At 41.9% G+C, this 26199-nt stretch overlaps 1 protein-coding gene across 4 annotated transcripts in view; it reads left to right on the top strand.

Annotated features, from left to right (window-relative positions):
- The window catches only part of PTPRG (protein tyrosine phosphatase receptor type G), a 521921-nt gene that overhangs the window by 389614 nt on the left and 106108 nt on the right, over window positions 1–26199 (top strand). For all 4 annotated transcript variants that reach the window (XM_081901339.1, XM_081901337.1, XM_081901336.1 and 1 more), the window contains exons 7-8: window positions 19785–19942; window positions 23797–23989. In XM_081901339.1, coding sequence (XP_081757465.1) covers window positions 19785–19942; window positions 23797–23989 — 351 coding nt within the window. The remainder of the gene's footprint in view (window positions 1–19784; window positions 19943–23796; window positions 23990–26199) is intronic.

The raw sequence follows: 26199 nt of genomic DNA, 5'->3' as shown, positions 1-26199 counted from the left end.
CATTGGCCATGTTGGCTACAGCTGATGGGAGTTGCAGTTCAACAACATCTGGAAGGCACCACCAAAGTATTGAAGTTGCCCTCATGTGGTATATGCATAGCAGTGAGACGTGGTCAATTGCAGATCTCCAGTGTGTGTCATCATCTGTCAATGTCAACACATCTTTATGTCTTCCCAATCACACTTTGCAGTGTTCACCAGGAGGTTCAGTGTGCCAGAATCGGCATGAGCAACTATGATAAAAAGGCAGCAGGATTCATCTGAGTCACTTTTATGCTTTTTACAATATCTGCGTCTGAATAAATCATGCTGCCACTGCTTGATCAGCCCTGGGCAGCTCTTCTAGAAAAGTGTAGAACAGTTAATATATCAAGTTGCTGTTCAAATGCAAAACTCTGACCTAGTTAAGCCCAACATTTATTATGGACAGGACTGACCAAGGTCAGTATCACATCACTGGAAGGCAACTGGATTTGCACGGCAGAAGGTGTCAACTTTTGCTGCATCTCTTGACCATCTGCTTTGTGTGAATTTTGCCATGCTTCCATGTCACTACTGGAAGGGCAGGCCCACAGGATGGGCAGGCCCAATCCCTGGCCATTTTTGTAGTCCATGGTTCAGTGCCACAATAAACCACATTGAGGTTCAATTCACATGCACACACCCATTCAGCTTGGCTACCTCTGTGTGGCGCTAGGGAAGGGTAACCCCTTTATCAACACACAAAGAGGAAACACAGCAAGCTAGTTATGCACAAATTGATCTCAGGCCCACCACTGTAGCTCCTTTTCTTTGGAAAATAAAACCTTTGTACGCCTCCCAAAGCGCTCTCATGGTAAACACAGAAACACTTGGCAGAGCAAGCAAGTGTGATCTCTGATCCAAGTAGCAGAGTTTGACCCACCTGAGTCTTTTTCACCTGCATGTCTCAGGAGTCCCTTTATTGTTGTTTTTTCCCCCAAATCCCCATGACTGGCTTAAGATTAAATGCTCTCCTTATCAAACAGTTTCCCCCTTTCCCCCGATATTTATTTCTGCCAACATGCCTTTGAAATGGTATGTGGATGTAACACATGAGAAATAAGCTTTGAAATATAATCAAGCTCTTGTGGTTTGTGCCAAAGCTGGTGTTTAGGACTGCCTTTAAGGCCCCATTTGCAACAGAAAGATGGGGTACAAATATTGAAGTAAATAAATAGCTTGTTAGTCGGGCCCTCTAGCTAATATGTTCTTCTCCCATCCAGCCCCAACTTAGAAACCATGTAGCTTCACAAGTGCATAGAGTTCATGGTATTAGTATAATGCTGAGAGACAAATATGTATGGTAAAATGGGCCTGCTTCTTGTAACCTTCCAGGTGATTATTGTGTAGGCTAGAATCATAGAATCCTGTAGGTGGAAGCACCATCTAGTCCAACCCCCTGCAATGACAAATGGCCATTCAACCTCTGCTTAAAAACCTGTGCACCACCAGTTATGGGAGTGTATTCCACTGCTGGAATTACACAGCTCTTACTGTTAGAAAGGGCTATATGAAGTACTTGGGGGAACATCCTGTAAAATAAATAAATAAATAAATAAATAAATAAATAAATAAATAAATATAATAATTTTTATTTATAGCCTGTCCTCCCCAGCCAAGGCTGGGCTCAGAGCGGCTTACAAACAATAATGGGGAATGAGATACAACTGAGAAAGCCCACTGTCTTTCTGCCACTCTTTGAACTTATGTCAGAGTGGGTATTTGAAGGAGGGCCTCAAATGATGACCTCAGGATCTTGGAAGACACACCCCCAGTCTATAGAACAGTATGGATTTCCTTTGCTTGAGAGATCTGCCCAGAAACTAAACTTAACTCCAAATCTTCTGTCTGTGAGACCAGTTGCTTTGAAAATTTTATCCTGTCAGTTCAGGAAACATTCTTTATTACAAATGCATAAAGTAATAATTTATTCAGTGAAAATTAGAAATTTACAGCACAATCCTAACAATGGAGTTAATGGGGTTTGCTCCTGGGCAAGTGGGGTTAAGATTGCTCCCCGGGTTTTCTAAATGTAGTGATTTCCCTTAAGCAGACAAAGGAGATCCAAAGGTGGTAGTAGTAGTAGTAGTAGTAGTAGTAGTAGTAGTAGTAATAATAATATATTTGTACCCCGCCCATCTGGCTGGGTTTCTCCAGCTACTCTGGGCGGCTTCCAACAAAGATTAAAAATACATGTATCATGTTGGTTGGGTGCAACCTGACGTGGGCATTATTGGGGAGCTTAACTGCTTCACTGCAGTCTTGCTGCTGGTGCAGATACATTATATTTATAGCTCACCCCATCCAAGTTATAGCTTGCCTAGATCCACCTTGCACAATCCCTTGCCAACCAAATGCAATTTGAGTAAAAAGGCTTTCTATGTCATAGACTGGTTGGACCCAGAAGAATGGTGGGAGGAACCAGCTGGGGAACCCTCAAAGGAAGACGGCTGAGAGCTTGTGGAGTGGTGGTGGAATGACAATGGGTGGTCAGAGGGAGAAGATGGGGAAGAGAAAGTGTTGGAAGCTGAAAGGGGTAACAGGGCCTCATGAGCTGGGATAGCCTGTGGCAGAGGAATGTGAAGAATCAGGAGCTGAAGCTGGTGAGTGGGAGGAAGGAGGCCACGAGGCAGAGATGGGTCAGGCTGGTGAAGAGTCATAGGTGTCTCTTCCTACTGCAACAAGTTCCCCTCCCCCCCCCCTAGTCTTCCAGAACCAGGAGAGGCATGAAAAAGGTAGAGGAGAGATTGGTTGCATGCTGGTGCATTCTCCAATTGCTTGGGGAAAGCCCTGGAGACATAGACTGCTGTGGGGAGGCAAGAACCTTCAATCTCGGCAACTGATTTCATTGAATAAGACCCACCAGGAAAGAGCTGCTGTGCTCACTAGGCCTGACGCGCAGCCAAATCTGTGGAGATTGTGATCTCGCTAATAAAAAGTTAACTCCAACTTTGGACTGTGTGATTACCGACCAGCATGATCTGTGGCGTTATACCACATTCAGAACATGTCTCTAGGCCAGAGTTTCAGAGCTGAAGAGGCAGCCACTGAGGTCCAAAATTGAGTTTTCATTTGCACAAGGGTCTCATTCTTTAATACATAACAGACCTGAGGAGGCCTGAGGCAGATTGTGTCACGGTCCAGTTTACAGGAGGTTGAAGTCCTGGCGGAGGACGTTGGGACCAGGGGCAAGACGGCGGGGTGGGAGCAAGAACGGGAGTCTGGAAGCCAGGGGTCCGAGGGTCGGGAAGCAAGGAGTCACGAAGTCAAGGGTCCAAGGATCAAGAAGCAAGAAGCCACACGCAGCAAGGCAGGAAACATGTTGCTGTGGCAAAGAGCCGAAGGGAAATGCTGACCTTATTTCCCTTCCCGGCTCTTGCCACCAGGTGCAGTGAGTTACCAAGCGGCCTCACCTGTGCGGCCACGCCTTGCCTCTCCAGAACAAGCTTAGGAAGGCCCCAGTCCTGCGAAGCCCTACTGGTCACACGGTCTGGCTCCTGCATGCACTCCTGACAGATTGACCCAACCCACCATGTTCTCTGATCAGAATCACCCCCCTCCTTGAAACCTGCCCGCTTGCAGTGGGGGTCCAGCCATGTCCCTTTTGGCCCTGAGAACATTTTGAGAGCATAAGAGGAATGAATGCCTAGTTCAGCCTTTCCCAACCTGCTCTTTGCCCCCATCAGCCTCAGCCCGTATAGCTAGATGGTTCAAGACAAGGGGAGTTGTAGTCCAGAGATGATGGAAGTGGTTGTGCAGCAAATTCTGAAGGGTACCAGGTTAGAGAAGGTTGACTTAGCTAGCTTTGCAACAGGTCTTTCAGAGCCTTGTGGGTCACTGCTGCCATCTTGAACAAGCCAGCTCAGACACTGGAGCACCAATGTGACATGCCTCTGACAACTCACCCTGTCACAAGGTGGACCACAGCATTAAGTGGTTTCCATAGGTAGTAGCAGTGACCATGAGAAGTGGGAGTGTGAGAGAGAATTAATTTGCTTCCAGGCTCCAGTTTCTTTTTCTTTTGCTGGCGAATTCTCTTGCTCATCCAGCAAAAACAATGATGCATATGACCCCCCTTGTCTTTGTACATTTCTCTTCTCCTGTTAATTAAACTCCTTGAGCACTATGCTTGAAAAAGATACCAAAAGGTGGATATTAATGTTGTGTGCTTTGTTTTGTTTTTTAAATTCTTGCTTACTAATGCCCCACCTTGAAGTTAAGTACAGTTGCTGTAGGTCATGCTAGTTGCTTGTGCTTCTGAGGACAAGAGCTAAAATAACAGCTTAGTCCACTTACACTGGAAGTGTCTCTGTAATTTTATTGTCACATTTTCCTATTTGCTAATGATGCCTCTGCGATACTTATTAATTTTCCTTTAGAAACATTAAAGGAGGCACTTGAAAATAATGCAAGCTTCAGTGCTTTTTGCAAATAACCACAGTTGTGCTAATTAGTAAAAATAAACAAGAGGAGAACAAATTCGCACTTGCATTTCAGTGTCCTGATTTTGTGTGGTGTCTTAGTCATGTGCACATATACCAAAACCTGACTTCCCAAGGCCAGTTCTTGCTCTGGGGTTATTTACACCCATTAGCAGCACTCATACTCTTAATTTTTCACTACTGTGTGTTTTCTATGCATGTCTACTCAGAAGTTTCATTGAGTTCAATGGACCCATGTAAACTTGTATAGGATTGCAGACAAGGGTTGCAACCATCAGGACACTTACTAAATGGGATTCAGTCCCATTTTACTCTGTGAAATCTGCATTCTAATAGAAGAAAGCAATTTGAGATGATATGTGATGAAGGAAGAAGAGGAGTGTAGGAAACTGCCAAGATGATCCATGTTTCTCCAATATGTAGAAACTTAAGGAGTAGTTCAATGGAAAACTGGGAGATGGATATAGAATTTTGTGTTGCATCCATTGTGGAAAGTTAATTTTTAAAAGGAATTAGTTCTACCTCCAGTTCACCCATTCCAAAAAGGAACTAATTCTGTTCCAGTTCAATTCATAATTCATTCACATGGTCCTTGGCATCCCCTCTGGCCCTTAGAATTTTACAAACTGCTTTGCTAAAATGTAAAATATACTTAAGAAGCATAGGAAAACATCAAAGCGCACAAACAGTATAATATTTCTCCCGGCAGTTAAGATCTTTAATCATAAACAGCAGCTTCACTTTTCCGATGGTAAATGTTATTTATTAATTTTATTCAACATCATTTATATACGGCTTGATTGTAAGAAAACCTCTAAGTGGTTTATAAAGGGCAGTGGCCACTTTCAATCCCAGAGTTAAGCGCAACGAAAGCCCAATATATATACTTTATTGAATTAAAATTAAAATGGAATTGAATTAACAATCACCCAAAGTTACACCAGAAAATAAACTTAATTCATGTTCAGTTCACCTGGAAATTATGGGAACAACCTTGAGGCATAACAGAGAGATTTTTTAATTAATGCAGTTAGTTCATCCCAAGCATTGCTACACATCAGAGCACAGATAAGTAAACCCCTCCCCAAAAACAAAACAAAAACGCTTTCAGAAGGGAAACTTGGGGTACTCTGGTAGCAGTCTTTCTTGAAACAATTCTCATACCAAAATCCCATATCTGCTTTTTACACTTGCGGCAGATTAAGTAGTACTTTAGTTGCTCTGTGTGGGCAGCAGCTGAGGTGGCATCTCTCAGAAGGATTCATGAGCATCCAAGGATGCAGAATGTGTCTTTTCTGGATCATGGCCCTTATGGCAAATCCCATATAGCTGCCTACTATATTCAGGAGATGGAGAAATAGGCATAATTCTACTCCCAGTGACTTTCTTGGAAGATTAAGGAGATGAGAATTATTCAAATATATGAAGCTGCTGTATCAGAGCATTTACCAAGACAAGAAACCATCCATTTAAAAACGTATTTTAAGTATGGTATACTTTGACTGGCAGCATCTCTTTAATGTCTGTTGTGAATGTCCTTTTCAGCCCTGCTATCTGAATTTTAACTCCGCATACCAGGGGCTGGACCGGGAACACTTGCATGTAAAAGCTGTCTAGCGTGTTGAACTATGGTCTCTTCGCCCAAATTTCTTTCAGCATTTATTTAAATTAATTAGCAGGAAACTTCTAGCCCTCGTTATTGTATAAAGCTTGAACCTGGCCCAGAAAAGTGAAGTAAGACGGTTATGAGGCTTTCAAGTATTATTCAAGCAGCAAAAGCTTTCCCCTTTAATGCACATTTGTTTGTTTGATAAAATTTATACACTGCTTGATTTTAGGGGGAAACCCCAAAGCAGTTTACAAAAAAACTAAAGCAAGCAATAAATTATTGCTTTAAAAAAATTACAACTGTGATTTAAAACATACAGAAGGTTAAAAACACCATAAAATAGACTAGAACAAATTAAAACTCCCACAAATTTTACGTTTTGACGTACTTACATTTCCTCCTTTAGTACAGTGGTACCTCGGGTTTAGAACTCCCCCCCCCCAATTTTTTTTTATTAGTTTTCCACAAAATTTTTAAACACACAAACAAATAAACAAACAAACATAAATCCTAACCTTATTGTAACTAATCTTATTAACATTGTTAAGCGACTTCCTCGTATCCCCTTGGTTGAATTTCAGTGTATCTTGGATTAAGAACCTAATTCATTCTGGAGGTCTGTTCTTAACCTGAAACTGTTCTTAACCTGAGGTACCACTTTAGCTAATAGGGCTCCCGCTGCTCCTTTCCATTCTCCTCCTGAGGTAAAGTTCTTAACCCCAGGTACTATTTCTGGGTTAGCAGAGTCTGTAACCTGAAGCGTCTGTAACCCAAGGTACCACTGTATCTCCTGCAACTGTACCTTCAAAATGTCCGCATGGTGTGAGGTTGTGATTATGCCATCTGGCTGTGCTCCTGGCATAACCAACCTCAACCCTATGGAGGTAATGCCAGTATAGTGCCCTTCACCCATAGATCCCAAACACATGAATTGCACATCTATTCCCCCCCCCCCGGTGTACAAATTGTGGGGTTTCAGGTTACGCATTTACGGTTCTATAGCTATGCAGGCATGCCCACCAAAGCATGGAAACTGAGTGTCCCAGAGGTGCAGATCCTGCCCCTCCCAATCAGTATTCGCCCCATATATACGCAGGTCCCAATTACCAAACAAATGCATTCCATGGAAACAATTCATTAGGCGAACGTTCGCACAAGTCCATGATTTCCATTATTTCCTATGGAAATATTTATAATCAAGAGGTTTTTCTGATCTCTTTTCCCATGGTTTCTTCCTGAAATAGCTGCAGCCAACCAGCAAAAGAGAGACAAAGGGAAAAAAATATTTGTCCAATCTCTTCTGCTCTCTGATTCATCCAATCTCCCTCCTTCCCTGCGTGGTTTCTGTTCACAAATGGCTGCTGCCGATCAGCAAAGCACAAACAGGCAAGGAAATAAGGAAATGGGCAAACGACTAGTCTTTGGCTATCTGAATCGGCTGTGTTAATAGCGAGGTTTGGGTATAATTATTTACATATAGATAAGTGAATTTTCGCATAGCGAGCGAACAGATAGCAGGACCTGTGTGAGTGCACTTTGAATGTCTGCGCAGGATCTGTACTTCCACTTTCAGGCATTCACTTCTAGTTTACAACAAGTGCTCCAGAAAACCGATTGTTTAAGCAATGTAACCAAAACGTCCTCCTGACAGACTGAACATTGCTTTTCAGCTGTCAGAATGTGACCCAGTCACAAAGTGGTACCGGGAAGGGATTAATAACCTCCCGAGCAGGAAAAAGGAATGGATTTAACATGTCATTCACTTTTGGGAGTTTTTCTTTTTGCCAGAGAGTTATGAACCGGAGCTAGCTGAATCGGAAACCATTTTAAATGTAGGATGAAATATGATCCAGAATAAGCAGGAATGAGGAAAGTGGCAAACTGCTGGATTGTAGGTAGTTGAGCATTAAGGCACAGAGCTTCTTTGTTCTTCTGCCATTTAGCAGTCTCTGCTGCATCTGCTAAGAGGAGTCATCCTAGGGGTACTTGTCTTCCTGATCTGCGCCTTTTGTGCAGAGGAAACTGGCTAGAGTCCATCCTCATCTGTAACCAACCAGCAGCCTTGTGGTTTCTCTACAGTTGGCACAGCTTTCAGAGAGCAGTTGCCTTGGAAGGAAAAGGCTCCATGTTCCATTAACAATCCCAGGACCAATCTTGTCATGAAACATTATTGTAATGGATGCACATGAGAGCTAAGGGATGGGATGCCCACAGACAGGCATTGCTTCTCAAAGTGTAACTTCGTGGCCTTGACCTTGTATGAGGTTGATTCGTCAGCAGTCGTGGCTTTCTCTTGCAAAGGGCAATTCACCGATGTGAGAGATTTGTGTTAAGTTTGGCAGGCACGCACATTGTGCGCACCATCATGCGAAAGCCATTAGCAGCACATTAGCCGATTGTCTTGGAGTGCATTAATGAATGCCGTGTCACCAGCATTTAAAATAGGTGGAGAACAAGGATGTTAATGCCCTGCGCTGCATTGGTCAAGCTACTCTCAAGTTTATGAGTTCTAACAAAGGGATGACCTTTTTGCATTTATGAAGTTGCCTCATACGGAGGCCAGATCAGTGATATCCAGATAGCCCAACACTGCAGCTCTCAAAGATCTCATGTGCAGGCGTTTCTCAGGCCTGATACTCAAACAAAGCCATTAAACTGGCCATAGCTCAGTTGTAGAACAACAGTTTAGTATTCAGAAAGTCTCAGGTTCCACCCCATTTGCTCTGCCAAAGGCAAGGGGGGTAACAAAACAGAGCAACAGCTAGAACACCTGAATAGCAGTGTTCATTGTCACAAGAAAGCTGGAAGGTACCAGCTGACTACCAGCAATCTAGGGCATATATTATGAAACAGCCAAAATCTCTGTGTGAACTAAGTGGACTGAACAAACAAGTATGCCTCTGATGTTGTGTTATTTGCTTTTGCAATACCTGGTAGAGGCAGCCATCCAAAACGGCCTACTTGTCAAGCATTTGAGCACACGGGCAGAAACTCTATTTAACTTCAATCATAAGCCTGCCTTCTTCCCTCCCCCAAGAGGTGCTGCCTTCTGCAACTGACTTTGTCTTCCCAGACACTTAAAATAAATTCCACCTAATTGATAACCAAAATTTAATCATAGCAGGATACTTCAAGTTTGCATTCAAATAAGGCTGTCTTTTGTCTAAATAAGTTTCCCTGGGTTGATAATTCATATTTCAGTTCAAAATGTTTAAAAATGGAAGACAGGCAGGGCTGGATGAAATGTAGACTACGTATTACAGTGTGTATTTAATATAAAAGTCATGCATTATTCATTTTTGCAATCTGAATAACTTTGAATTTAGCATTCCTGCTCATCTTTCCTTTGATGAACGATTAATTATTAAAATATAATATTGTCAGCATATGGTACAAAAAAATCCTTGGAAGTGGAATATGAGCTTCATTCTACTGCTAGTCTTAGATTAAAAGGAAATATATATTCTCTGTGGTCCAGTTCTGCAGTCCAGTATTTAAAATCACAACGTATAATTTTAAGTTGTTGTTGTTGTTTAGTCGTTTAGTCATGTCTGACTCTTCATGACCCCATGGACTAGAGCAGCCAGGCACGTCAGTCTTCCACTGCCTCCCGCAGTTTAGTCAAACTCATGCTGGTAGCTTCGAGAACACTGTCCAACCATCTCGTCCTCTGTCGTCCCCTTCTCCTTGTGCCCTCCATCTTTCCCAACATCAGGAACTTTTCCAGGGAGTCTTCTCTTCTCATGAGGTGGCCAAAGTATTGGAGCCTCAGCTTCAGGATCTGTCCTTCCAGTGAGCACTCAGGGCTGATTTCCTTAAGAATGGAGAGGTTTGATCTTCCTGCAGTACATGGAACTCTCAAGTACTGAGCACAAATTAGCTGTTATACTGATTTTTAGACAGGAACGCAAAGAGTTTAACTTACATGCAAACAAAGAGTTACTAGGTGTTAATGAGAATAAAGTATTAGAATGTACAGAGCGACTGCCAAAGACCTCAGGGAATTCCAGCACAATTGAGTGTTTTTGTTGTTCTTTAATACATGTATCTTTGTGTCTCATTTTCAGTACAGTCTACACAACTGAGCTTGTGGGAAAAGCCATGGGAGAGTGAAGGTGTATGATTAACTTTAGAACATTTTGAAATAATAAAATCCATACATGTCATGGTACTACATAAGAAACTAGTCTAGGGCCTCCTTGTAGTGGGGTAAAGATAGAAGTGAGAGCTGCAGTCATAGGGAGAGGCAGTAGGAGAAATCCTTCAATAATTTGACCTTGTTTTAGGGAAGGATGCTGCAGAGGGGAAGCGAAACACCAATAACTGAATAGCAGCTGATTGAATCAGTCGTTGGGGCTGTCCTCAGTTTTGTGCAAAGAAGAAGGCAATTCTGTGTCTCATTTTGGGCATCTTGTTTTGAAGCTAGGAGGAGAGTTTATTCTGCCCTCATATCCCCAGAGCAATTCCTTAGCCTGGATTTAATTCAGACATATGCTAACTGCACACTTCTGATTTTATTCCCCCTTTTTAATGATCTCAGTTTGGCAAGATTTGTATGTATACCAATTAGCAGCCTATTTTGAAAATGAAATGAAGGATGAAAAGCACTTGTGCTGCATTTTGCACATTGGGTAAGCACGTCTCCTACATGGAGATTATCTCTCTATAGGAAAACTTTTAATGTGTGAAGTGCCCCTGGGCCACAGGAAGAGAAACGGTACTTTCAGGAGAACCACCTGCATTAGTTACACCTGGGGAGGCTTGAATTTCCTCCCCTTTCCCTTGGCCTAAGCCAAGGAAGCGATGAGAACCATGATGAAAAGATGAATCGCTCTAACTCAAAGTGTCCATTCAAATCGAGAAGGCTAGACACTCAGCAATCAGATACGAAGTGCCTCTGAAAAAGGTGAATTCATTTTTAGTTGTCATCTTACTTACTGCCACTGATATACCTGTTCTACATGAATTTGCCTAATAGAGGGGTAGAATTCTCAAGAAGAAAGGAAGTCCCCACAGTTGATATGAGACAGCAGACACAGTACAGGTGGGGGCCATTTTAGGCACGTCCAATTGATGTGCAACCACTGACAGGCGGGTCCTTTTGGACCTGGAAGAGGGAGAAATGGGGGTGGAACAGGGAGGAGCTGGAATAGGCTTATGCATGCTCCACCAGCACATAAGGGGTCAGAAATGGAACCCCAGCACAAAATGGTCACCGCCTATATGGCAAATTCTGGCTCCTTAATGGACATCATCTAGTTAAAACCCAGGCCAAGAGGTAAGTGAAACAATCATACAGCAACAACACACCTGAGGGTTCTGGAGCCAGCTTTTGGGATAGTGTGTGGATAGTTAATGTTAAGCAGGCACCTTGGCTGTATTATTTTTGATGTCTGCCAAAAAAACGTTTTTGTGTAGGCAAGTCTACCCAGAATTATAATTTTATTATGTATCTTGGTTTGATGCTTTTGAATTATGGTGCTGGAGGAGACTCTTGAGAGTCCCATGGACTGCAAGAAGATCAAACCTATCCATTCTTAAGTAAATCAGCCCTGAGTGCTCACTGGAAGGACAGATCCTGAAGCTGAGGCTCCAATACTTTGGCCACCTCATGTGAAGAGAAGAAAGACTCTGATGTTGGGAAAGATTGAGGGCACAAGGAGAAGGGGACAACAGAGGACAAGATGGTTGGACAGTATTCTCGAAGCTACAAACATGAGTCTGACCAAACTGCGGGAGGCAGTAGAAGACAGGAGTGCCTGGCGTGCTCTGGTCCATGGAGTCACGAAGAGTCGGACACGACTAAATGACTAAACAACAATCTTTGTTTTTAATCTGTTGGTTTTATCTATATTTGATAAATTTCATTATGGTTTTAAAGTTTGGTTTTTAAAAATCATTTTTTTGCAAACATTTGTTCAAGAAATATAACACACAGAGCCTGAAATTGTTGGAATTTGTATAATTTATATATTCTTCACGGGAGTGCTGTGGACATACCTAAGGATCAATATACTTATCTGAACAAATTGAGCAGTGCTATTCAAGAGACACTATATAGTAATCATCTGAGAAGCTTGCATCAGCTTTTTATGAGCAAGTCTCCACATCCTGTTGATGTCTTCCAGCAAATTGTCACAGAACTCTTGTCCTGTTTGATAACTTCTACAATTACCATGTACACACAATCAACACATATTGGCTGGTTTGACAAAGTGGCTAAAAAAGTTCTGGTTTAGGCAATTAGGAATTTGCATAAGAAAATTTGAACAAACATAGATAGGAATAAAAAAAAGTCTTTTACAAATAAATGTCTGCTCAAAAACAATAAAGCTTGAATATATGAAAAACCGGTAGCAGTAATAAAACAGAGGGAAGACAAATTCTGGGAACTGATGGCCTGGGGTTTAAATGAAGTGAGATCATCACAGGAAGCCTCAATTCATGCCTCTGATTCGATTAAATGTTTCTCCGATACATTTGATGGTCATTCTAGACAATCAAATGTACCAAGATTGTATAACTTACCTGGATGGCAACCAGTCTCCTGCAATGAGATAAAAGCCCTTATTTCCTACCTGAAATTTTTAAAAAGCTCCTGGAGAAGATATGCTTCCATCAAAGCTCTATAAGGAATATAGTCTCAAATGCCTTGGCTCCCAAACAAATCAGCTCCCAAACGATCGAAACCTGGAAGTGAGTGTTCTAGGTTTCGAGCGTTCTTTTTGAAGCCAAACGTCCAACGGGGCTTCCACAGCTTCCTGCAGCCAATCAGAAACTTTGTTTTCCGAATGTTTCGGAAGTCGAACAGACTTCTGGAACGGATTCCGTTCAACTTTCAAGGTACAACTGTACATAGAATGGTGGGTGCCTATCCTGGCTGGTTTATTTACCACCTAAACAACATGGGCCAAATGCCCTCTAGATGGAAAATGGGTATCATTTTTCTAATTTATAAAAAAGGAATAGTTTTTGGCTCCTTCCTATCAACCAGTTAGGTTGTTAGACATTTGCTCAAAGCTATATTCTTGACATATATTCTTGATATATCCTTTTAAAATTATCAGACTGGTTGCAAAATAACAGCCTTATTCATGACAAACAAGCGGAATTCAGCGGACACAGTACCATTGATTAATGTTTTACTCCGAACCATATTATAAGGAAATATACTAAGAACATTAAGAATAATCTTTCTGTCGCCTTTATTGATCCCTCTGCTGCATTCCTCTCTGTTAATCAAAACAGACTGTCGGAGAAATTTCAAGTTGCTAACATTGACTGCAGACTTCTGCTATTGATCCAATAATTATGCAGCAATACAGAAATGAGGGTCAGAATAGGTTTAAATGGTGATGTGACTGATGCTTTTAAAATGTCACGAGGAGTGAAGCAAGGTTGTATTCTGGCTCCTACTCTTTTTAACATTTATATTAATGATTTGGTGCCATATTGTGCCAGTGCAAACTCCCCCTGTCCAGTAATTAGGAACAGAAAGATCTCAGTATTGATGTATGCAGATAATTTAGTGCTCTTCTCTTTTTTTCCAAATTGGGCCTCAAAAATCTTATGGGAGGTCTTTCAGTACATACTGTAAACAGGAAAGCCTATCTATAAATTATTCTTAAAACCAAGATTATGATTTTTGGCGAACACAGTCCTAGATATGAATGGTGCGTATATCAGCAAGCTATGAAACAAACTCACAGATACCTGGATGTACTCAGGGGAGACTATTGGAAGCTTCATAAGGAGGCAGTTAGAGTCAAGGCACAAAAAACCATAGGGGCATTGATGAAGTTCTATTACAATAATTGAATCTGCCCTAAAGGTATTTGGTGGCAAAGTGCTTTCTCAAATGCTCTATGTTACTCTGTGCTGTTGATATTCCTGATGGTAGAGATCATAGCTTCCAAAAAATGGTGTTGAAATCTGGGGCTCTGATCTAAGCTCCATTAAAGTTTTAGAAACTGTGCAGAGTATATATTTTTTCAGAAGCTATACTCTCTACCATCCGGAATATCAGCAAGAACAGACAGCACGCGGTTATTTAAAAAATTGCTACTATGCCTATTGAGCATATTCCTGTACTGTGTTATATGGAATTGGGTGATAACCAACTCAGGAAAGCAAGTCAAGCTGTATTAGACTATTACTGTTTTCCAAAACCGAGCTCTGCTTTGATCTTGAGTAAGTGTCAACTAAGGGACCGCCTCTTCTGGATAGAATCTTAAGAAATGCCTTTACTGAGCTGTGTTTCCAAGATACCTTCTGCGGTCTTAGATGGTTTCCCCAACAAGGCCAACCTTCCTGTTGGTTTTTGTGGTCAACCTCAGGTGGAATAGGTCACTCGTTATCTGTTAGCCTGCCCCTTATACGTATTGGCCCGAAAATAAGCCACACCCGAATATAATACGCACCTTTAAAATTGGAGGGGGGAGAGGGAAAAAAGAGAAAACGCCTGAATATAAGCCACTCCATTCCTTGCTGCTCCTGTCTGCATACTTGGGGGGGGGGGGGAGCCGCGATGCGTTGCCGGCGGCCTTTCCCGTCCTCGCCCATGGCCAGGACCACACACGGGGTGGGCGCTGTTTTGCCCCGCTTCTGGCGCTGTTTGCCCCGCACTCCTGGCTGCATACCATAAAGTTGTGAATATAAGCCGCACTTCAACTTTTCACGGTCGGAATTTGGGGGAAAACCGAGGCTTATATTAAGGCCAATACAGTATAGAGGTCCAAGAGATTGCCTTCTGAAATCTTTTTTCACACGAGCAGGCAGGCAAACCCTGGCAGAAATGGTGACAGTAGTAGCTCTGTAACACATGTGGCCCACTGTGTACCGGCTGCAAAACATATCAGAAAAAGGAGTCAGATTATATCACTATACAGTGGTACCTCAGGTTACATACGCTTCAGGTTACAGACTCTGCTAACCCAGAAATAGTGCTTCAGGTTAAGAACTTTGCTTCAGGATGAGAACAGAGATTGTGCTCCGGCGCGGCAGCAGCAGGAGGCCCCATTAGCTAAAGTGGTGCTTCAGGTTAAGAACAGTTTCAGGTTAAGAACGGACCTCCGGAACGAATTAAGTACTTAACCTGAGATATCACTGTAAATTGTTGTAGTGGTGCAGAGGTTTAATCTGAAATCAAGCTGGATTTGTGTTTGTTGATGTCTTCCTCTTATATCATGGATGTTGGCAAATAGAATTTTAAAAAGGCAAAATAGTATTAGAATTGGATCTGTCAGAGATGCACAAGGGAAACTGTTTTAATGCTCAGAAACTTGGCAAAGTCTTTTTTTATATTATGGAATTTTATATTATGGGTGTATGTTCTGTATTAATTTATGAACAATTTGTTACAGTTTTTTTGCAAACCCCTTGGAGGTTTTCCTGATTATTCAACATATAAATCTTGTTTAAATAAATAATCTTTCAGTAAACTAAAAGTTAATTTTCAATAGATAATTACATCTATAATTACACAGGGACCCCAAGGTAATAGCTTGGTAGGTTGAGGCTACCCTTTAAAATGACTAGGTAGCCCTGAATTCCTTTCCACCATGGCTTAATCCTTTTTGAAGCCATTGCGCTAGTGATCATCATGCATTGCACGAAGGAAGACTTAGATTCATCCATTTTTTAACTTGGAAATCTTCCTACAGTATATGCTTCCTAAAGCCTGCTGAACATATGTGATGTTACACTACCTGGAAGAAGAAGAAAAAGAGGGGGGGGGGAATCTGAAGATTTCATTACACAGGAGGTCAAACAAGATTATCTTGTTGCTCCTTATCTGACTAAATATATAAAAACATCTCCAGAAAGAATCCAGTGAAAGCAGCAAGGCAAAGGAAATAAGCTTGCACAGCATGGGAGAAGTTCCATTGTTGCGAGTCGGAACCAACTCTAGGCATAAAACACTTAATAAGAACCTTGCTGTTACCTTTTTCATAGCAATAGTAGGGGATTTGGCCAGTTAATCGCAAGAACCGCAGGGGATGCCAGTGAAAGAACAGTGGAGATCTGTTATTGCCAGTGCCTGTTCCTCCCCCTTTTGTTTTGTTTTTGTCTTCTGGATTTTCCAAAACGTAGATTTTAGCAAAGTTGATGAACGTCAGCAGATTTCACTTTGCTGACTAAAGTGCTTATCTGAAAATTGAAATTACCGTATGTCCCGTTTCCTCTAAGGTGTGGTCTGTAAAATCTAAGAGGAGTGTAACATGTTAATCCCCAAACGGATGGCAATATGTTTCATGTGGAGATTGTGAGCTGTTTTAATTTAAAGGGGCCTTGCCCAATTTTGTAAGTGTCAGCTCCAAGATAAGATTTGATGGTAGTATTTGCAGTGGAGTCCTTGCAGTGGAGGATTGTGGTGGCATGAGCTCAGGCCAAGGATGTGGCTGTATGATGAGCCTAGAGGTTCGTCCTGCTCCAGAGCCTTTGTGGAAGTAATGTAAGCAGGGAGGGTTATCTAGAGCCTGCGTTGCAGATGACTTTTTTCAACAATTCACCCTTATCCCCCGATTGTGGGGTGTCATGATTCCATGTGGTGGAGAGAGAGAGAGAGAGAGAGAGAGAGAGAGAGAGAGTGTCTGTGTGTGTGTGTGTAAATAATATAACAAAGCTCCTCGCTCACAAATTCTGTAGATTAGAGAAGCCACAGAAGAGAGATACTTTTCCATCCCTTCTAACTTTGGCTATAGCATGGCTATAACTAGCATCTCTCTCTACCTTGCTTGGCAGACCTGAATAAGTCTCTCCTCTTCTGAAGGCTGTACAAATTCTGCAGTTTGCTGAAGAACAAAATGGCTGCTCAAGCCATGATGTTTCCCTCCTCCTTGCCAGGCCCAGACAGCCCTTTAAACATCCATGCTTGTGAGCTGCTGCTTCTTCATGCTCTGTGTGGTCTTTTCTGAATGCTGAGAGAAGAATATCATGTAGCCAGGTTGCATGAAGTCTAACTGTATGTGAACCTGAAACCCTCACCTTCACCCTCACCATGGCTGAGGACAGTGCTTTTTTTCTAGAAAAAGAGGTGCCAGAATTCACCAAGAGCATATTCCTCGTTTTCTTAAAATGGCCATTGGCGCCCACCTAAGAGGTGCCAGAACTGAGTTCCAATGGGTTCCAGCCGAAAACAAGCCCTGGCTGAGGCGACCTCTTTATTTGCCAGCTGTGAGAAGAGGAGGGTGTGAAATTTAAAAGATCTCTGTTCTAAGAGTTCTAACACTAACTGTTGCATGTCAGTTGTGCGTGGCCCACTCCTGCACCAAAACCTGTGAATTATCATTTGCTATCGTGGGTAAGGTCTTGGTGTTGCCTTATGTTCCTTAAAGCTGCTCCTATTATTTTCTAAGGTTAAAGAAAAAGGCAGGTAGGAAGGAAAGGTGAATCTGATACCCCGTTTTCATGATGAGGGATGGACACTGTAATATTTCATGGACTTCATACCACACTTGACAGCATGTTTTCTATGAAGTAAGTCGCTCTGCATTTAATGAGGCTTGCTCGAGTGTAGGTGGGTATAGGCCCTCACATAGTTTTCTTTTCCCTTTAATAATGGAATGTTTTCAAAGCAACCTCCAAATTCTTATAGTCATAGAGGAATAGTCATAGACTATTTAATTGCTCATCGTCTAACATTGTATATGCCATCAAATGCCAACAGTGTCCTTCAGCTCTATATATTGGACAAACAGGCCAGACCAAAGAATAAACGGACATAAATCGGACATCAGGAATCACAAAACAGAGAAACCAGTAGGAGAACACTTCAATCTCCCAGGACATTCTATACAAGATCTCAAAGTAGCTGTTTTACTACAAAGGAATTTCAGAAATAGACTGGAAAGAGAAGCTGCTGAATTGCAACTTATCACCAAACTTAAAACCATGGAGAAACCTGGCCTGAACAAAGACATTGGATTCTTATCTCATTATACATGACAAAGCCACTTTTCACCTTCTCACCCCTTGCTTTTTCTTGTAAGACCTATTGCAGTCGTTAAGAGTCGTCAACAGGCTCATCACAGCTATCTGCCAATCACCCATTCCCACCACCCTTCTGAGTAATACCCCTCCCCACCTTCTCACTATATAGAAGGGTCTGGAAACTTCTGTTTCAGTGTATCTGAAGAAGTGTGCATGCACACGAAAGCTCATACCAAGAACTAACTTAGTTGGTCTTTAAGGTGCTACTGGAAGGAATTTTTTTTGTTTTGATCATAGAGGAATGTTTGACAAAGGTATGGCAGGACTGCTGAAAGGTAGCCCAAGAAGATTGGGTGTGTTTATTCGTTTGTTGTTCCCTCAATTGCTTTATATTTTTTTATATCTGCGCATTTCAAATGGGTTCACCCCTGTTTGACACATTAGAGTTGTTTCACTAGTAACAGGAAGGTTGTTTCAGAGGAATAATTTTTCAGCATATGTGCAACTGATCTACCAGTTCTAGCTGTGCACGCACCAAGTTTGTGAAAACAGTATGTATATGTTAATTACTTGCACTTGAAATATGCAATTTGGTGCGACTTCTGGCTTGTGATACATATCTGATGTAGAAATATCGTTCCAGTGCTGAACAAGTTGCTCACCTCTGCTCCACATGAAATAAATCATATTTGGCACTTGCTTTAGCTATCAGTCTAGTCCAGCTGATGAAGATTTGATCTGGACTTGGCAGACCTGATCTGAATACCAAACACACTGTGAATTTATAGTCACACTCTCTGAGCCGTACTTGTCAGGGTGGATGAACTGACCATTATAGAAAATGGTTTGCATGCTAAAGGGGTTAGAAATATGTTAGAATTTCGGCAAATATGACAGCTGGTGGAATCAAGTGGCTAGAGTGCCAAGAGGTCTGAATTCAAATCCATGCTCAATTCATGAATCCATTGGGCCATCTTGAACAGAGAACGGCCTTGCCATCTATTTCTTATATAAATATCGGGCAGTCCCATCAGGGAAGGAGAGCTGTATGAAGAGTCTGTCTATGTAACATACGTTAAAATGTTAAGAATACTAGAGAGTGTGGAACATTTGAGATCTTCTAACATTTTTGTGTAGAATCATAAAATCACAGAATTGTAGATTTGGAAGGAACCCCAAAGGCCAACTAGGCCATCCTCCTGCAGTGCAGGAGTCTCACCTAAATCATACATTACAAGTAGCCATCCAACCTCTGCTTGAAAGCCTCCAGAGAAGGAGACCCCACCACCTCTGGCAGAAGTCTGTTCCACTGCTGAACAGCGCTTACTGCCCAGCAGTGGCTAGATCCTGATTTGGCTTGGAGTGCTACATTGGGAAGGGGTGGAGGGAGTAAGACACACATCAGCAATGGGTTCTGCAGCTGCCCAAGGATGCCGGTTCCTGATGCTGGTCCTAAGTGTGCCAATACACTAAGAATGAAAGAAGAGTCTGCTGGATCAAGCCAAAGGCCCATTTGGTCCAACATCCAGTTATCACAGTGGCCAATCAGGAGAAGCCTGCAAGCACTTTCCCCATTTGTGACATTCAGAGACTTGTCGCCTCCCACAGAGGAAGTAGAACCAAGCCATCGTGGCTAGTAGCCCATGTGTTTAAGGAGCTTTCTTTAAGTAGTGGGAAACCAAAACCACAGGTTATGGCTGGAGGCGTGTAAAATAGATTCTGACTAATTTGTGTCATCACTTTCAAGTCACACCATTTTGCTTCTGCTTTTATTTTTACAGAGAAAGAGACCTTCTTGGACCCTTTCGTCTTAAGGGAAGTCCTGCCAGCATCTCTGGGAAGTTATTATCGGTATACAGGGTCACTGACTACCCCTCCGTGCAGTGAGATTGTGGAATGGATTGTTTTTCGCATGCCTGTTCCTATCTCTTATCGCCAGGTAGGTTTGAATCCACAAAGAGTTTGCCTGGTTCATTGTTTTTTTACTCCTTGCTTTTTTCCACCCAGTCCCTGATACTTAAGCTGCATCTAGATTTCCGATCCTTTTCATTTTGGGCATGGCCCATAAAATTGAATTTTTAGGAGGAGGAATGCACAAAAAAATATTGTTGATGGAAAAGGAAGTTGGCTAATTTTGTTTTATTGTTCTCTGAGCATGAGCCGCTCGACACGAGAAGATAATAGAACATGACATTCTATTTCCTTCCAAATGATCTTAGCTATTATCATTCTGTTCAGATACATTTGAACTGTGGTCTAAATATTTACACAGACTCCTTTCTTCTTTCACTCTCTTCATGTTTCTTCCGTGACACTCAGCTAAGTACACAGACACAGATTTAGTAGTTTGGGCTAATTACATAAGGAAAGTAATGCTTTAGTTAATTTACCAACTTTGTCTGTTGTTGTTTTTACAACATCACAAAGCTGCCATTAGTGTGCCTCTGGAACAAGTATACAGAACCTTAAAAGTGAATGCATAGGAGGCCTTGTTGTAGATCAAGGCAGTGAGTGGCATTTTCATTGAGAGACATCCCTGAGTAATAACGTGGAAATATGCAGCTCAATGTTTAACAATTAAAAAGGCTTTGACATTTAAAACCTTTGTTTTCAAAATGTCTCCTTGCTAAAGTCTACCCTGCCTTTTATTTGCTTGTGTTAATACACCTCATTGCAACAGAGGCATCTGAGAGGGAACGGTAAAAAGTCACTTGATCTTACCGAATGAATGAGTGTAAATATTCAATAGCTCCCCCTTGACAGAGGTAGATGAACGCAACAAGCCAACAGTGAAGTCCACTGATTCTCAGTTGTTTTACTCAGAGGACACTCCAAATCATTTACCTTTTCCCAGTTTCTTGCCCTGTCCTGTCTCCAGAATCCACGGCTGTCAAGAAATGGATTAGATCTAATCAACAGGTGTATTTTCTGTTTGCTGCTGGAGTTCAGAGTTTTGAATACTGGGCACTTTTGATCACTTCTAAAACTGAATAATCTTGTGCTGCCTGTATAGATGAACACCAGTTTCAATCTACTCATGCTCATATTAAATGCCAGCAAACTTTGGCTTCTGTATCACCAGTGAGTCAAAGCTATAACAATTCAGTAGCTCAGTTCATAAATGTCATATCTGCTAGACCCCACCGACCCTTGTCAAATAATCTCTGTTTAATTTGGGAAGTACCGTATACAATTGGTAAAACATGGGTAGCAAAAGGTCTAAGCTGCCACATAGTGGGCATTTTGGAGACTCATAGATATAATATTTGCTCCACCACCATCCCACCTTGCTAAGTCAATAGGTAAGAAGAATAGGGGAAGAAATAATAATAATAATAATAATAATAATAATAATAATAATAATAATAATAATAATTTTATTATTCATACCCCACCCATCTGGCTGGGTTTCCCCAGCCACTCTCGGTGGCTTACAGAATATATAAAACATAATAAAGCATCAGGCATTAAAAACTTCCCGATACAGGGCTACCTTCAGATGTCTTCTAAAAGTTGTATAATTCTTTATCTCCTTGACATCTGAAGGGAGGGTGTTCCACAGAGAGGGTGCCACTGCTGAGAAGGCCCTTAGTAGATTAACATATATTTAAAAATAAATAAATCCCGAGTTTGTCCCTTGTAGCATATATCTCAAAGTGTGTTTCTCTCGTTATGATGAACTCATCATTTTTAATCTACTTGTACTTTTCAAAGCTGGATTCATAAGATTTTTAGTAGCTTTCAGCTGCCTAGCTTAAGTTGAGATCACTAAAGGCTTGGCATTCTTCTTTGGAGAGAGCACTCCACAACTGGGGCACTACCTCCATATATCCTCTCTTTTATGGGAACAAATCACCCCACTCCAGAGCAGGAGGTACATAAAGAAGGACACCAGCTAAGTATCTTAACTTGCTGGCATGCTGGTATGGCAGAAGATGTTCCTTCAAGTTCTCCACCTCCAAGCCTTTTAGCTAATATGCAGCTGTCCCATTTTCATACCTTACTTTCCTGGCTACTACAATGAGTCCCTCGTCTCATAATCTAAAACCCATTGACGCATTATTCAGGGAACTCACAGAGCCCAGTCTTCCTAGCTGCAGCCAGGAACACATCTTTGCTTGAAAAATGTAAGCTGCTGCCACTGTTATTATTCATTCCATTAGTTTTCCTCTGAATTTTTAATTTTTTTTTTTCATATTCACCACAGCCCACTTCAGGAAAGTGTTTACACACTTTTATACCTCTGTGGGTTACAGGTTGTCGGCGTTTTAATGAAATGTTTGACTTGACAGAGTTTGCCAACGCAAATACATAAAAATGCAGTCTACATATGCAATCGCATTATACATCCTGGAAAATATATTGCCATTTTTATAGGTTGGTTCTGGAAATGTATTAGAAACAAATACGGTCTGATCTTGAACAACCTGGTGCTTTCAAGGGCCTGGACATTTTGGGTAAAAATCAAAATTGCTTCATCAGTTTCACTCATGAAGGTAGTTCTTCAAGCAATGGAAAATAAATGAATTTTTAAAGTGTTTGTCAAAACCAATTGCAAGCTTGGTGTGTGTGTGTGTGTGTGTGTGTGCGCGCGCGCGCGCACGCATGCATGCACACACACACAAACATGCTTTTCATTGCACATGGCCTTCTTTTGCCCAGTTTTCTATGACTTGTAATTGGACCTAAGTGCAGACAATCTTTTCTCTTAGAGATGAAATCTGGCACAGCAAAGAGCTATGTCAGACATGTGGTTCAGTGCCTTTGCCAGCTTGAGGCTCTTGTTGCTTTGGATTATTATTACCCTAAGGTCCCAGGGTGGGTTACGACAGCTAAAAGACAATATTAAAAAACAGTCTAAAACCACTTATAGTCTAAGAAATAAGGTGGGTCCTAAAAATCTACATCTCACATGTGAAAAGACAAGGTAAAGAAGTGCATCTTCTCTGTCTTCCGAAAACTGTGTTATGAAGTTACCCTATGCACCTCTGTGGTGAGGGAGTTCCACAACTTACAACTCCAGCACAACCTCCTGGCTGGCTGATGCTGATGAGAGTTGTCATCCAAAACAGCTGAAGGGCACCAGGTTGGCAAAAGCTGAAGTGGAGCATTAGGGAGCTTGAAAGGAGCAAGATCCATTTCCAGCTTTGCTCCTATCTTCAGAGCAGTAGTCGTCCCCCTCAATCCCTCTTTTTAGCCCCTTCCTCATTCTGTCCATCTATCGCTAAGTTTGTTATCTCTGTGTGGCAGGGCCAAGCTTTCATAGTATCTACAGCTTGCAGCACAATAGGTCCCTCTACTCTAGCAACCGCTGGCCCTTCTAGATACTGCTGTAAACACAAATAATGGAAAGATGGAATGGCTGTGTGCTGAGCTGTGATTTGTGTATTGAATGTGTGCCCCTCTTCTGCAGGATAATAGTAAAACACACATACACAATGCCTTATAAAACAAAAGAGGGGGCTGTATATATCTGTAAGTACATACAGTACAGAGAGGCTAGGAGAGAATATTTTTCTTGCCTCCTCCAGACACTAACTTTGTAGAGGGTTTCTAAAGTGTTTGCTCGCTTGGCAGGCTAAAAATGGGGCTAGATAAAGCTGTTGGCAGTGATTTCAGCGGGCAGCCTGGTTTCCTGTTTGATTTATCAGTCTTGGCATCAGTACTTCCTGCCATTTTGCATTCTTATCAGCTGCCCAGATTTTGCCACATTGGTTTTTCCCCCCTAATTAATGCCCCCCTCCTTTCCCCCCTTCCTTTTTCTTTCCCCTCATGCTGGTTTGCTACATTCAGCTGGAAGCGTTCTATTCCATATTTACCACGGAACAGCAAGACCACGTCAAGTCTGTGGAATACCTGAGGAATAACTTCCGGCCTCAGCAGAGCCTCAACAACAGGGTAGTTTCCAAGTCTGCTGTGAAGGACGCTTGGAGCCAAATTACAACCAGCAGCTTTGAAAACCCACTTGGCACTGAAGCCTCCAAAGGTAGAATGGGGTACACCATTTAAAACAAGGGGAAATGTTGTGCCTTTAGCTCTTTTGGGGTTTTTTCTTCTCACGAGCTATTCAGGGTTGCATAAATATACTGTTGCACTTTTCTGCAAATATGCTTTGTTTAAAAAGCACATCTCCGACCCTCCTGCCCTCCAGATGAACCACTGTTGTGAGCCCATCAGACGTGTCAAGGAAATCAGACTTGTACTGCCACAATCTAAAGCAGGAGGTTAGGTTGAGGGTAAGGTATTAGGGAACCTCGGCAAGATAAGAGGCTCTTCCAGAGTGTTGCATTAATAATCTGAATGGAAAACACTTGGACGCCACTCTTAAGCAATGCTGTGACATTTCATGCCGCTTTGGTATATACAGAAGGATCTGCTTGTGAACCTTGATTTCACAAAAAGACAAAAATGTGATGTTCCTAACATGGGAGGCTTGTGTCCCCCCCCCCCCAATTTTATTTTGTTTTATTTTAATACTTGTGATCTGATGGGATGCCAACTTTATCGATCATAGACAAAGGCCATCACAGCTTAAAACAAACACAAGACAATCATTCTATTCTTGGGGTAGTAGTAGCTCCTGCCACTTCCAATGCGTACACTGATATTTCAGGCTTTACAGAGGGCCCACGTTTTGCTAAGCATTTATTTCCGTAAAAGTGCTGAAAAGCAGAAACCTTAAATGAAGCACACTTTCTGCTTAAGTTGCTTTTTAGATTTTCCATGTCTCTGGGATGCTGTCACACTGATCGTCCCGCTGGCTTCAGGAGGCAGTTCTGTTTCGTAATGAAAATTATTGAGGTTTCCTGTGGAATCCCTAATTTAATTAGCAAATCAATCAATGAATGAATTATATTGTTTCCCAAAGCTGCTGAAATTTAAAATCCCATAAAAGGTAGTAGATTGTTGCTGTTGTTATTCATTTCTCTACTGCTTTATAGTTTTAAGGGAAAAAATCTCAAAGCGACTTACTGCATTAAAAGATCGAATAGAACAATCCAGAATAAAACATTGCTGAAGTAAGTCAAGCTAAAAGTGTACATTCAGTGCAACACATTTAACAGGAAGCTAAAATATTATCTTAAAAGATTTCAAAATAAAACGTTACAAAGGAGGTCGACTACAGAATGCACATTTAATGCAGCAAAGTCAACAAAAGAAAATTCCTAAACATTTCAAAAGAAAACGCTACTAAAGGAAGTCAGATGTAAAATGCACATTTAAAGCAACATAGCTGGGAAGAAAATAAAATGTTACCATAAGCATTGAACCTATCTACTGCTGTTACTGCCAGTTCTGCCAATCATGGTGAGTGGCGGCTGTGGAAACTCAGGCTCAATGACTTGGGTCTGCACTAAGAATCAGCCAAGATGGCCTCTGGTCTCTTCAGCAGCCTGAGGTTTTGTAGCTGGAGTCACTGAGGGTCCTGTCTTTCCAGGCCAGGTGAAAAAAGGCCTACAAGGCAGGAAACAAGTCTTTCAGGACTCACAACCATGACGGTCCCTATTGATATATATAGCTCAATCTGCTATGTAGATAGATATACCTGTACTGTACTAACTCACACACTTGCTGAGGCACATTGACCCAGTGTATCATGGGACACACCCCATGTAAGGTCAGTATGCAAACTGGCCTCACATGCTTTGTGGCATGTCCTGAAAAGGCATGCAGCCTGCCTCATGGAGATTAGACATAAACAAAGCAAGCAGGCTCTGTGAGCCTTCCTTTCCCCCAGGGAACCCAGATAGCGAGGGGCTGTGGAGAGTTGTTATTCACTCCACATGCACCGACACGTACATATGTGCACATAAACAAAGCTTTGGGGAAAGCGGTCGAGATCACAGGTGAGCTGAAAAATATGGTTAATCAAAAAACGTAGCATGCTCAGGCCTAATAATGACACTCTGGTTATGAGTGTTTGGAGCCGGTGTTGTATCATTGTCAGGAAGCATTAATATTTATTGCCTGTGGGTTGCTCACCTCAGGGGCACTAATGAAAGGTAATAGCTTGCATTATAAGAAAGTGACAAAATGGGCTTCTTTTTGTTTTGAGAGCAGCCCCGGTGCCTTGGTAACATGTTGCACAGTATTCGAGAAGCTTTACCACTTGGGGTGAATGCCTGGATGAAGTTCATCTCGATCGATGGTGTGGAAATGATGAAACAGCCGTATCATCAAGTGCTCAGTGCTTCT

This window comes from Podarcis melisellensis (assembly GCF_964234715.1).
Source record: "Podarcis melisellensis genome assembly, chromosome: 2".
NCBI classification, from domain to species: domain Eukaryota; kingdom Metazoa; phylum Chordata; class Lepidosauria; order Squamata; family Lacertidae; genus Podarcis; species Podarcis melisellensis.
This window is presented reverse-complemented; position numbering and strand designations above follow the sequence as displayed.